Below are 14,828 nucleotides of genomic sequence, written 5' to 3' on the forward strand. Positions count from 1 at the left end.
GCTGACTGGTGACAGACATAGGGGGGGGGGAGGGGTTAAAGAACTGTCAGGAAGCTGACTGGTGACACACATCCAGCAGATGATGGGAGCTGTGTGAAGTGTCAGTGTGGGGTCAGTTGTGGAGAGGGGGGAGGGGGGTGATAATGAAAAGTGAAGGTGTATGTTGTGCTGTGTGGTGACAGCAGTGTTGTGACAGCAGTGTTGTGTGGTGACAGTTGTGTTGTGCTGTGTGGTGACAGCAGTGTTGTGCTGTGTGGTGACAGCAGTGTTGTGTTGTGCTGTGTGGTGACAGCAGTGTTGTGCTCTGTGGTGACAGCAGTGCTGTGTTGTGCTGTGTGGTGACAGCAGTGTTGTGCTGTGCTGTGTGGTGACAGCAGTGTTGTGCTGTGTGGTGACAGCAGTGTTGTGCTGTGTGGTGACAGCAGTGTTGTGTTGTGCTGTGTGGTGACAGCGGTGTTGTGCAGTGCTGTGTGGTGACAGCAGTGTTGTGATGTGTGACGACAGCAGTATTGCGATCTGCTGTGTGGTGACAGCAGTGTTGTGATGTGTGGTGACAGCAGTGTTGTGATGTGATGTGCTGTGTGGTGACAGCAGTGTTGTGTGGTGACAGCAGTGTTGTGCTGTGTGACGACAGCAGTGTTGCGATGTGCTGTGTGGTGACAGCAGTGTTGTGATATGCTGTGTGGTGACAGCAGTGTTGTGCTTTGTGGTGACAGCAGTGTTGTGATGTGCTGTGTGGTGACAGCAGTGTTGTGCTGTGTGGTGACAGCAGTGTTGTGGTGACAGCAGTGTTGTGCTGTGCGGTGACAGCAGTGTTGTGCTGTGCTGTGACAGCAGTGTTGTGCAGTGCTGTGACAGCAGTGTTGTGTTCAGTGTTGTGTTCTGCTGTGTGGTGACATCGGTGTTGTGTGGTGACAGCAGTGTTGTGTTGTGCTGTGTGGTGACAGCAGTGTTGTGCTGTGTGATGACAGCAGTGTGGTGACAGCAATGTTGTGCTCTGCTGTGTGGTGACAGCAGTGTTGTGCTGTGTGATGACAGCAGTGTTGTGCTGTTGTGTGTGGTGACAGCAGTGTTGTGATGTGTGGTGACAGTTCTGTTGTGACAGCTGTGTTGTGTTCTGTTGTGTGGTGACAGCAGTGTTGTGTTGTGACAGCAGTGTTGTGCTGTGTGGTGACAGCAGTGTTGTGCTGTGCTGTGTGGTGACAGCAGTGTTGTGTGGTGGCAGCAGTGTTGTGTGGTGACAGCAGTGTTGTGTTGTGCTGTGTGGTGACAGCAGTGTTGTGCTGTGCTGTGTGGTGACAGCAGTGTTGTGTTGTGCTGTGTGGTGACAGCAGTGTTGTGTTGTGCTGTGTGGTGACAGCAGTGTTGTGTGGTGACAGCAGTGTTGTGTTGTGCTGTGTGGTGACAGCAGTGTTGTGTTGTGACAGCAGTGTTGTGCTGTGTGGTGACAGCAGTGTTGTGTTGTGACAGCAGTGTTGTGCTGTGTGGTGACAGCTGTGTTGTGTTGTGACAGCAGTGTTGTGCTGTGTGGTGACAGTTGTGTTGTGCTGTGTGGAAACAGCAGTGTTGTGTTGTGCTGTGTGGTGACAGCAGTGTTGTGTTGTGCTGTGTGGTGACAGCAGTGTTGTGTTGTGCTGTGTGGTGACAGCAGTGTTGTGTTGTACTGTGCGGTGACAGTTGTGTTGTGCTGTGTGGTGACAGCAGCTGTGTTGTGCTGTGCTGTGTGGTGACAGCAGTGTTGTGCTGTGCGGTGACAGCAGTGTTGTGCTGTGTGGTGACAGCAGTGTTGTGTTGTGCTGTGTGGTGACAGCAGTGTTGTGCTGTGTGGTGACAGCAGTGTTGTGCTGTGACAGCAGTGTTGTGCTGTGTGGTGACAGCAGTGTTGTGCTGTGCTGTGTGGTGACAGCAGTGTTGTGTGGTGACAGCAGTGTTGTGTTGTGCTGTGTGGTGACAGCAGTGTTGTGCTGTGTGGTGACAGTTGTGTTGTGCTGTGTGGTGACAGCAGTGTTGTGTTGTGCTGTGTGGTGACAGCAGTGTTGTGTTGTGCTGTGTGGTGACAGCAGTGTTGTGTGGTGACAGCAGTGTTGTGTTGTGCTGTGTGGTGACAGCAGTGTTGTGCTGTGTGGTGACAGTTGTGTTGTGCTGTGTGGTGACAGCAGTGTTGTGTTGTGCTGTGTGGTGACAGCAGTGTTGTGCTGTGTGGTGACAGCAGTGTTGTGTGGTGACAGCAGTGTTGTGTGGTGACAGCATTGTTGTGTTGTGCTGTGTGGTGACAGCAGTGTTGTGTTGTGACAGCAGTGTTGTGCTGTGTGGTGACAGCAGTGTTGTGTTGTGTGGTGACAGCAGTGTTGTGCTGTGTGGTGACAGTTGTGTTGTGTTGTGACAGCAGTGTTGTGCTGTGTGGTGACAGCAGTGTTGTGCTGTGTGGTGACAGTTGTGTTGTGCTGTGTGGAAACAGCAGTGTTGTGTTGTGCTGTGTGGTGACAGCAGTGTTGTGTTGTGCTGTGTGGTGACAGCAGTGTTGTGTTGTGCTGTGTGGTGACAGCAGTGTTGTGCTGTGTGGTGACAGTTGTGTTGTGCTGTGTGGTGACAGCAGTGTTGTGTTGTGCTGTGTGGTGACAGCAGTGTTGTGTTGTGCTGTGTGGTGACAGCAGTGTTGTGTTGTGCTGTGTGGTGACAGCAGTGTTGTGTTGTGCTGTGTGGTGACAGCAGTGTTGTGCTGTGCTGTGTGGTGACAGCAGTGTTGTGTTGTACTGTGCGGTGACAGTTGTGTTGTGCTGTGTGGTGACAGCAGCTGTGTTGTGCTGTGCTGTGTGGTGACAGCAGTGTTGTGCTGTGCGGTGACAGCAGTGTTGTGCTGTGTGGTGACAGCAGTGTTGTGTTGTGCTGTGTGGTGACAGCAGTGTTGTGCTGTGTGGTGACAGCAGTGTTGCGTTGTGCTGTGTGGTGACAGCAGTGTTGTGCTGTGCTGTGTGGTGACAGCAGTGTTGTGTTGTACTGTGCGGTGACAGTTGTGTTGTGCTGTGTGGTGACAGCAGCTGTGTTGTGCTGTGTGGTGACAGCAGTGTTGTGCTGTGCGGTGACAGCAGTGTTGTGCTGTGTGGTGACAGCAGTGTTGTGTTGTGCTGTGTGGTGACAGCAGTGTTGTGCTGTGCTGTGTGGTGACAGCAGTGTTGTGTTGTGCTGTTTGGTGACAGCAGTGTTGTGCTGTGCTGTGTGGTGACAGCAGTGTTGTGCTGTGCTGTGTGGTGACAGCAGTGTTGTGCTGTGTGGTGACAGCAGTGTTGTGCTGTGCTGTGTGGTGACAGCAGTGTTGTGTTGTGCTGTGTGGTGACAGCAGTGTTGTGCTGTGCTGTGTGGTGACAGCAGTGTTGTGCTGTGTGGTGACAGCAGTGTTGTGTTGTGCTGTGTGGTGACAGCAGTGTTGTGCTGTGCTGTGTGGTGACAGCAGTGTTGTGCTGTGTGGTGACAGCAGTGTTGTGCTGTGCTGTGTGGTGACAGCAGTGTTGTGCTGTGCGGTGACAGCAGTGTTGTGCTGTGTGGTGACAGCAGTGTTGTGTTGTGCTGTGTGGTGACAGAAGCGCCACAGGAAGACTGGAGCCCCCACCAGCAGCCGTCCCCCCAGGAAACAGTCAGCCCTGACCACCCGGCCACTGAGGACCAAGGACAATGTGCCCGGGCCCTGTACGACTACCAGGCTGGTTAGTGTGTGTGGGTGTACGTCTGTGGGGGAGTGTGTGTGTGAGGGGATGGGGGGGGGGGAGTGGTGGGGGGCTGCGGTGTGCCCTGTATTACTACCAGGTTGGTCTCTGTGTGTGTGTGTGTGTGTCCCGTGTGACTACCAGGCTTGTCAGGGTGGGTGTGGGTGTGTGTGTGTGTCCATCACCATCAGTGTGTAGTGTGTTCTGTCCATCACCATCAATGTGTGTTCTGTCCACCATCAGTGTGTAGTGTGTTGTGTCCATCACCATCAGTGTGTGTTCTGTCCATCACCATCAGTGTGTTCTACCATCACCATCACTGTGTTCCATCACTGTGTTCTGCCATCAGTGTGTAGTGTGTTCTGTCCATCACCATCAGTTTGGAGTGTGTGGCATTGTGTGTTCACTGTGCAGTGCATGTGCTATGAAAATATCCAGCTTTGATATTGATGTGATGACACAGACATTGGTGATGACAGACATTGATGATGACACAGATATTGGTGACACAGAATTTAATTATGACACAGACATTGATGATAAAAGACATTGATAACGACACAGATACTGATGATGACACCGACTGATTATGACACAGACACTCTTGACGATACATGATGACACAGACACATATGACACAGACATTGATGGTACAGATATTTATGACACAGATGTTGATTATGACACAGACTGTCAGATGACACAGACACTGATCTGATGATGACACAGACTGATGTCAGATGATGACACAGACATTGATGATGACACAGACTGATGATGACACAGACATTGATGATGACACAGACATTGATGATGACACAGACTGATGATGACACATATATTGATGATGACACAGACATTGATGATGACACAGACTGATGATGACAGACATTGATGATGACACAGACTGATGATGACAGACATTGATGACACAGACTGATGATGACAGACATTGATGACACAGACTGATGATGACACAGACATTGATGATGACACAGACTGATGATGACTCACACATTGATGATGACATACAGACATTGATGATGCCACAGACTGATGATGACACAGACATTGATGATGACACAGACTGATGATGACACAGACATTGATGATGACACAGACTGATGATGACAGACATTGATGATGACACAGACTGATGATGACACAGACTGATGATGACACAGACATTGATGATGACACAGACTGATGATGACTCACACTGATGATGAACGGACATTGATGATGACACAGACTGATGATGACACAGACTGATGATGACTCACACTGATGATGAACGGACATTGATGATGACACAGACTGATGATGACACAGACTGATGATGACTCACACTGATGACAACACAGACCGATGATGATGATGTGTTTCCTGTTTCAGCGGATGACACAGAGATCTCGTTTGACCCAGACGATGTGATCACCAACATCGACCAGATCGACGAAGGCTGGTGGCAGGGCTTTGCTCCGGATGGGTCCTATGGCATGTTCCCTGCCAACTATGTGGAACTCATCTGAGTGCTGACAGCAAACCATACGTGCTTGACTGCTCCATGCGCACTTTGGTGAAAGGAAGAACTGTGCAGAACATTGTGAAGGAGGATTCCAGCAGACTGTGGAGGTGGTGGAAGGACCAGTATGATGTGTTGACAGGCAGGTGGTATTCTACTGTCACTGACAGACAGGTATCGTGTTACATATAATGACAGTGTCAGACAGGTATTGAGTTATGTATAATGACAGTGACAGTTTTGTGTTACGTATAATGACAGTGACAGACATGTTTTGTGTTACGTATAATGACAGTGACAGACATGTTTTGAGTTACTTGTAATGACAGTGTCAGACAGGTATTGTGTTATGTATAATGACAGTGACAGATGTTTTGTGATAAGTATAAAAAAAAAAAAAATGACAGTGTCAGACAGGTATTGTGTTACATGTTTTGTGTTATATGTAATGACAATAACAGACATGTTTTGTGTTATGTACAATGACAGTCAGACATGTTTTGTGTTATATATAATGACAGACAGACATGTTTTGTGTTATATACAATGACAGTCAGATGTGTTTTGTGTTATATATAACGACAGTCAGACATGTTTTGTGTTATATATAATGACAGACATGTTTTGTGTTATATATAATGACAGACATGTTTTGTGTTATATACAATGACAGTCAGATGTGTTTTGTGTTATATATAATGACAGTCAGACATGTTTTGTGTTATATATAATGACAGACATGTTTTGTGTTATATATAATGACAGACATGTTTTGTGTTATATACAATGACAGTCAGATGTGTTTTGTGTTATATATAACGACAGTGAAAGAAAATGAATTTTCCAACACAAATCATGTCCACCTTTGACAACAAGGGGAAAGCAGACCGGGCTTTGGTGCTGAACAGTGCTACTGCTAATGGAAATGCTATGGTTAGAATACCGTTCACTTCAGCTTCTGGTCATTTTAGATATAGTGCAGAGTTTGTAGTGCATCTTGTAAGAAAAGTGATTTAGTTCAACAGATACTGACAGAACACAGTGATTTGGGTCAACAGACACTGACGGTCAACAGACAGTGACAGAACACAGTGATTTAGGTCAACAGACACTGACAGAACACAGTGATTTAGGTCAACAGACAGTGACAGAACACAGTGATTTGGGTCAACAGACAGTGACAGAACACAGTGATTTAGGTCAACAGACACTGACAGAACACAGTGATTTAGGTCAACAGACACTGACGGTCAACAGACACTGACAGAACACAGTGATTTGGGTCAACAGACACTGACAGAACACAGTGATTTAGGTCAACAGACAGTGACAGAACACAGTGATTTGGGTCAACAGACAGTGACAGAACACAGTGATTTGGGTCAACAGGCAGTGACAGAACACAGTGATTTAGGTCAACAGTGACAGAACACAGTGATTTAGGTCAACAGACACTGACAGAACACTGTGATTTGGGTCAACAGACAGTGACAGAACACAGTGATTTAGGTCAACAGACACTGACAGAACACAGTGATTTAGGTCAACAGACACTGACAGAACACAGTGATTTAGGTCAACAGACACTGACAGAACAGTTATTTAGTTCAACAGATACTGACAGAACACAGTGATTTGGGTCAACAGATACTGACAGAACACAGTGATTTGGGTCAACAGACACTGACAGAACACAGTGATTTGGGTCAACAGATACTGACAGAACACAGTGATTTAGGTCAACAGACACTGACAGAACACAGTGATTTGGGTCAACAGTGACAGAACACAGTGATTTGGGTCAACAGGCAGTGACAGAACACAGTGATTTAGGTCAACAGACAGTGACAGAACACAGTGATTTAGGTCAACAGTGACAGAACACAGTGATTTAGGTCAACAGACACTGACAGAACACAGTGATTTGGGTCAACAGACAGTGACAGAACACAGTGATTTAGGTCAACAGACACTGACAGAACACAGTGATTTAGGTCAACAGACACTGACAGAACACAGTGATTTAGGTCAACAGACACTGACGGTCAACAGACACTGACAGAACACAGTGATTTAGGTCAACAGACAGTGACAGAACACAGTGATTTGGGTCAACAGACACTGACAGAACACAGTGATTTAGGTCAACAGACACAGTGATTTGGGTCAACAGACAGTGACAGAACACAGTGATTTAGGTCAACAGACAGTGACAGAACAGTGATTTAGGTCAACAGACAGTGACAGAACAGTGATTTAGGTCAACAGACACTAACAGAACACAGTGATTTAGGTCAACAGTGACATAACACAGTGATTTAGGTCAACAGACAGTGACAGAACAGTGATTTAGGTCAACACAGTGACAGAACACAGTGATTTAGGTCAACAGACACTGACAGAACACAGTGATTTGGGTCAGCAGTGACAGAACACAGTGATTTAGGTCAACAGACACTGACAGAACACAGTGATTTAGGTCAACAGACAGTGACAGAACACAGTGATTTAGGTCAACAGACAGTGACAGAACACAGTGATTTAGGTCAACAGACAGTGACAGAACACAGTGATTTAGGTCAACAGACACTAACAGAACACAGTGATTTAGGTCAACAGACAGTGACAGAACACAGTGATTTAGGTCAACAGACACTGACAGAACACAGTGATTTAGGTCAACAGACACTAACAGAACACAGTGATTTAGGTCAACAGACAGTGACAGAACACAGTGATTTAGGTCAACAGACACTAACAGAACACAGTGATTTAGGTCAACAGACAGTGACAGAACAGTGATTTAGGTCAACACAGTGACAGAACACAGTGATTTAGGTCAACAGACACTAACAGAACACAGTGATTTAGGTCAACAGACACTAACAGAACACAGTGATTTAGGTCAACAGACAGTGACAGAACACAGTGATTTAGGTCAACAGACACTAACAGAACACAGTGATTTGGGTCAACAGACACTGACAGAAAATTGGGGTTTTTTTGTTTGGGTTCAACCTTCCGCTTCCTTAATTAATGAAAATAGGATGGTTTCCACTTTGAAGTTCACACAGTCATATTATCCTATGCATCAGTAAATTCCAAACAGGTGGAAGTGTGGTTCAGGGTTCAAACATTCACTCGGCAGTGTCAGTTGTGAACTTGGTGTGAGTTTGGTCATGCCTGCCAGTCAGGACAAGTGTTTTTTTAATGTATAAGATTTATTTGTCTTGAATTTAATCATTCAGTCTATTTAATGAAAACATCCAATTCCATGATGCAATTATGATGTGACTGAATTTAAACTTTTTTATTATCATAATTCTGTAATAACTCGATTACATTGATAAATCCATTGATGTACTGATTTGACATTAAAACAGATGTGATAAATGTACACCAATTGCTGAATGATTTTTTTTTTTTAACAAATAAATGAAATTTATATGATATATAATGCCTTACATACATATTCTTTCATGCAGCACACATATACATGGATTTGCACCAACATGATAATGTGTTTATCATGTGTTTCATATGTCAGGTGAATCAGTTGCGGTAACTGTATTCACACTGCTGCATACACCAGTACCAAACACTATTGCAGTGTTTGTGTATAACACAGACTGCTGCATACACCAGTACCAAACACTATTGCAGTGTTTGTGTATAACACAGACTGCTGCATACACCAGTACCAAACACTATTGCAGTGTTTGTGTATAACACAGACTGCTGCACACACCAGTACCAAACACTATTGCAGTGTTTGTGTATAACACAGACTGCTGCATACACCAGTACCAAACACTATTGCAGTGTTTGTGTATAACACAGACTGCTGCACACACCAGTACCAAACACTATTGCAGTGTTTGTGTATAACACAGACTGCTGCATACACAATGTAACAAAAAAATCATACATTGTTTGAAACAGTGCAGTCACCACCACCACCACCACCACCACCTCGGAACCCAAGTCATAAAACAGCAATGAAAAAACCAAAAAAAACTCCATTCCCACAATGTCCAAGGTAACAATCCATTCTGGTTCACTGAAAACAAATAACAAATATGGCTAAAATAAGAATATATTCAAAAACACAACAAATTAAGCGATAACAAATATGGCTAAAATAGGACCGACAATCCAAGTCAGGAACCAGTGGGTTGTGGAAAGAGGAACGTACCTAGCAACACTCCACTCCCAACAGTGTGTGTGTCTGTGTCTCTGTGCATGTGTCTTGTTGTGTCTGTGTCTGTGTGTGTGTGTCTGTGCATGTGTCTTCTTGTGTCTCTGTGTGTCTGTGCATGTGTCTTGTTGTGTCTGTGTGTGTGTGTGTCTCTGTGCATGTGTGTGCTTATGTGTGTCCTCAAACTCCATCACACAGCAATCAAGGCTGACACATGACACATCACCATGACACATGCATTCAAGGCTGACACATGACACAGCAATCAAGGCTGACACATGACATGCAATCAAGGCTGAGGCATGACACCTAACCATGACAGCAATCAAGGCTGAGACATGACATCACCATGACAGCAATCAAGGCTGAGACATAACACATCACCATGACAGCAATCAAGGCTGACATGACACATCACCATGACAGCAATCAAGGCTGAGACATGACACATCACCATGACAGCAATCAAGGCTGAGACATGACACATCACCATGACAGCAATCAAGGCTGAGACATAACACATCACCATGACAGCAATCAAGGCTGACATGACACATCACCATGACAGCAATCAAGGCTGAGACATGACACATCACCATGACAGCCAATGAGGGAAGTGGAAAACAGGTCAGTGTATAGCACATCACCTTGACTTCTGAATATGTTAGTTTCCAGCATTACTGAGTGGAAGGGTTGTATTCATACATTGTATCACACCATGCTTGGTCACTGGGAGAATGCCAATGTTAAAGTTCACCACACACCTCCACCCACCACACACACACCACACACACCACACATGCCCCAAGACTGGATGGACACAGATTCACACTGTTCACTGGCACACGCACACACAGTGTAAGAGGCGCACAGTGGTGAGGGTGTGGAGGTCAGAGAAGGGTGACGGGGGTGTAGGCCTCGCCGGACATCAGCCACAGCTTGTGGGCCAGCCTCTGGCAGTGAGCAGCGATGTAGGGTGGGGTCACCAGACCCACATGCATCAGGAACATCTCATAGCAGTGAACCACCCCCTCCACACGACCCGGGAAACACTGACGTATCAACCGTCTGCACACATCACATCACATCACACCACATCATCTACACCACACATCACATCACACCACATCACACCACACCACATCACATCACATCACACCTGTCATCGTCGATAATTTCCAGTCTGAACCTGTTAAAATCAAACACGGAGTCCCACAGGGATCTGTTTTAGACCCAGTTCTCTTCACACTGTACACTGCTCCTCTCACTGAAATTAGCAACCACCACAATTAGTCATCATTCCTATGCTGATGACACTCAACTTCAGAAGAGTGATACCCCTGAAAAATTGTCCTCGCTCTTGCAAGAAATATCTGAATGCTTCCTAGACATTCAAAACTGGATGACTCTAAATAAGTTACAACTGAACGCAGATAAAACCGAAGTAATGATGATAGGAACTAAACAACATGTCTCTTCCATAGCTGACAAAATCAAACTTGGCAGTACATCCATCCCTCTTTCCAGCTCAGTCAGGAACCTCGGCATTGTCTGTGTCAACACACTGTCCATGCGAAAGTTTTATCAGTCAGACATGTCAATCCTGCTACTGTCCACTGATGCAACATCTAGACTTGTTGTTTCTCTCATTCTCTCTCACATTGACTACTGTAACTCTCTGTTGTCTGGTTTGCCTGCTTCATCCATTCAGTCTCTTCAGCGCATACTAAACACTGCTGCCCGACTCGTCCTCAGAAAGAAAAGATATGAGCACATCACTCCTATTTTGCAACATCTCCATTGGCTCCCTGTCTGACACAGAATAAAGTATAAGATCAGCACTCTTATGTTATAAACGTATTCACAAATCTGCCCCTTCCTATCTTTGTGGCTGCCTTCACTTCTACACTCCATCTTGCTCTCTTTGATCGGCTTCAGATCCACTCTATGGATACCCAGATTCAAACACTCCACTGTTGGACGCCGTTCTTTGTCTCAGGACCTTGTATTTGGAAAGAACTTCCTCTTTTGCTTCGTCAGGTCTCTGCACTCAGCTCTTTCGAGTCTGGCCTTAAAACCCACCTCTTCACAAGAGTCCCACTGACTAGAAATCATTCCATGCATCATGCACCCCACATGTCACCCCACACATCACCCCACATGTCACCCCACATGTTACCCCACACGTCACCCCACATGTCACCCCACACATCACCCCGTCACCCCACATGTCACCCCTCACATCACCTCACATGTTACCCCACACATCACCCCACATGTCACCCCACACATCACCCCACATGTCCCCGCTCATATCACCCCACACGTCACCCCACACATCACCCCACATGTCACCCCACACGTCACCCCACACGTCACCGCTCATATCACCACACACGTCACCCCACATGTCACCACTCATATCACCCCACATGTCACCACTCATATCACCCCACATGTCACCCCACACTTCACCGCTCATACCACCCCACATGTCACCACTCATATCACCCCACACGTAACCCCACACGTCACCGCTCATATCACCCCACACGTCACCCCACATGTCACCGCTCATATCACCCCACACGTCACCCCTCATGTCACCCCACACGTCACCTCACATGTCACCCCCCATGTCACCCCACATGTCACCACTCATATCACCCCACATGTCACCCCCCATGTCACCCCACATGTCACCACTCATGCCACATGTCACCCCACACGTCACCCCACATGTCACCACTCATATCACCCCACATGTCACCCCACACTTCACCGCTCATATCACCCCACATGTCACCACTCATCACCCCACACGTCACCGCTCATATCACCCCACACGTCACCCCACATGTCACCGCTCATATCACCCCACACGTCACCCCTCATGTCACCCCACACGTCACCTCACATGTCACCCCTCATGTCACCCCACACGTCACCCCCCATGTCACCCCACACGTAACCCTACATGTCACCCCACACGTCACCCCTCATGTCACCTCACACGTCACCCCCCATGTCACCCCACACGTCACCCCTCATGTCACCCCACATGTCACCCCTCATGTCACCCCACATGTTACCCCACATGTCACCCCACACGTCACCCCTCATGTCACCCCACACGTCACACCTCATGTGACCCCACACGTCACCCTACACGTGTCACCCCACACGTCACCCCCCATGTCACTGCTCATCACCCCACACGTCACCCCACACGTCACACCTCATGTGACCCCACACGTCACCCTACACGTGTCACCCCACACGTCACCCCCCATGTCATTGCTCATCACCCCACACGTCACCCCTCATGTCACCCCACACGTCACACCTCATGTCACCCCACATGTCACCCCTCATGTCACCTCACACGTCACCCCCCATGTCACCCCACACGTCACCCCACACGTCACCACTCATGTCACCCCACGTCACCTCACACGTCACCCCCCATGTCACCCCACACGTCACCCCCCATGTCACCCCACACGTCACCCCCCATGTCACCCCACATGTCACCCCACACGTCACCCCTCATGTCAACCCACATGTCACCCCACACGTCACCCCTCATGTCACCCCACATGTCACCCCACACGTCACCACTCATGTCAGCCCACATGTCACCCCACACGTCACCCCTCATGTCACCCCACACGTCACCCCACATGTCACCCCACACGTCACCACTCATGTCAGCCCACATGTCACCCCACACGTCACCCCACATGTCACCCCACACGTCACCCCACATGTCACTGCTCATCACCCCTCACGTCACCCCACCCCACACATCACCCCACATGTTACCCCACACGTCACCCCACATGTCACCCCACATGTTACCCCACACGTCACCCCACATGTTACCCCACACATCACCCCACACGTCACCCCACCCCACACACCCCACACATCACCCCACATGTCACCCCACACATCACCCCACATGTTACCCCACACATCACCCAACATGTCACCCCACACATCACCCCACATGTTACCCCACACATCACCCCACACGTCACCCCACCCCACACACCCCACACATCACCCCACATGTCACCCCACACATCACCCCACATGTTACCCCAGACATCACCCAACATGTCACCCCACACATCACCCCACATGTTATCCCTCATATCACCCCACACGTCACCCCACATGTTACCCCACATATCACCCCACATGTTACCCCACACGTCACCCCACATGTCACCCCTCATGTCACCCCACATGTTACCCCACATGTCACCCCACACGTCACCCCTCATGTCACCCCACATGTCACCCCACACGTCACACCTCATGTGACCCCACACGTCACCCTACACGTGTCACCCCACACGTCACCCCCCATGTCACTGCTCATCACCCCACACGTCACCCCACACGTCACACCTCATGTGACCCCACACGTCACCCTACACGTGTCACCCCACACGTCACCCCCCCATGTCATTGCTCATCACCCCACACGTCACCCCTCATGTCACCCCACACGTCACACCTCATGTCACCCCACATGTCACCCCTCATGTCACCTCACACGTCACCCCCCATGTCACCCCACACGTCACCCCACACGTCACCACTCATGTCACCCCACGTCACCTCACACGTCACCCCCCATGTCACCCCACACGTCACCCCCCATGTCACCCCACACGTCACCCCCCATGTCACCCCACATGTCACCCCACACGTCACCCCTCATGTCAACCCACATGTCACCCCACACGTCACCCCTCATGTCACCCCACATGTCACCCCACACGTCACCACTCATGTCAGCCCACATGTCACCCCACACGTCACCCCTCATGTCACCCCACACGTCACCCCACATGTCACCCCACACGTCACCACTCATGTCAGCCCACATGTCACCCCACACGTCACCCCACATGTCACCCCACACGTCACCCCACATGTCACTGCTCATCACCCCTCACGTCACCCCACCCCACACATCACCCCACATGTTACCCCACACGTCACCCCACATGTCACCCCACATGTTACCCCACACGTCACCCCACATGTTACCCCACACATCACCCCACACGTCACCCCACCCCACACACCCCACACGTCACCCCACCCCACACACCCCACACATCACCCCACATGTCACCCCACACATCACCCCACATGTTACCCCACACATCACCCAACATGTCACCCCACACATCACCCCACATGTTACCCCACACATCACCCCACACGTCACCCCACCCCACACACCCCACACATCACCCCACATGTCACCCCACACATCACCCCACATGTTACCCCAGACATCACCCAACATGTCACCCCACACATCACCCCACATGTTATCCCTCATATCACCCCACACGTCACCCCACATGTTACCCCACAT

At 48.8% G+C, this 14,828-nt stretch overlaps 2 protein-coding genes and 1 long non-coding RNA gene across 16 annotated transcripts in view; 2 read left to right on the plus strand and 1 right to left on the minus strand.

Moving 5' to 3' along the window:
* The window catches only part of LOC143293359 (drebrin-like protein B), a 48,461-nt gene extending 42,655 nt beyond the window's left edge, over positions 1 to 5,806 (plus strand). For both annotated transcript variants that reach the window (XM_076604165.1, XM_076604166.1), the window contains 2 exons: positions 3,579 to 3,701; positions 5,097 to 5,806. In XM_076604165.1, the coding sequence (XP_076460280.1) occupies positions 3,579 to 3,701; positions 5,097 to 5,233 (260 nt within the window). In that variant the 3' untranslated portion in view covers positions 5,234 to 5,806. The remainder of the gene's footprint in view (positions 1 to 3,578; positions 3,702 to 5,096) is intronic.
* Positions 5,807 to 5,816: 10 nt separating this feature from the next.
* Positions 5,817 to 8,623, plus strand: LOC143293360 (uncharacterized). Of its 13 annotated transcripts, none has more exons than XR_013056755.1 (4): positions 5,817 to 7,369; positions 7,425 to 7,486; positions 7,549 to 7,610; positions 7,805 to 8,623. It is a non-coding gene; the product is annotated as an uncharacterized LOC143293360 (long non-coding RNA). The 13 variants fall into 13 exon arrangements; XR_013056752.1 differs by having other exon boundaries at positions 7,549 to 7,579; positions 7,706 to 8,623; XR_013056762.1 differs by having other exon boundaries at positions 5,817 to 6,276; positions 6,327 to 7,369; positions 7,425 to 7,610.
* A 137-nt stretch (positions 8,624 to 8,760) lies between these two features.
* LOC143293355 (BLOC-3 complex member HPS1-like) overlaps positions 8,761 to 14,828 on the minus strand; it is a 73,688-nt gene continuing 67,620 nt past the window's right edge. Inside the window, exon 16 of the mRNA XM_076604160.1 lies at positions 8,761 to 10,492. Within this exon, the coding sequence (XP_076460275.1) occupies positions 10,315 to 10,492 (178 nt within the window). The 3' untranslated portion in view covers positions 8,761 to 10,314. The remainder of the gene's footprint in view (positions 10,493 to 14,828) is intronic.

This window comes from Babylonia areolata, chromosome 19, assembly GCF_041734735.1.
Source record: "Babylonia areolata isolate BAREFJ2019XMU chromosome 19, ASM4173473v1, whole genome shotgun sequence".
Classification (NCBI taxonomy): domain Eukaryota; kingdom Metazoa; phylum Mollusca; class Gastropoda; order Neogastropoda; family Buccinidae; genus Babylonia; species Babylonia areolata.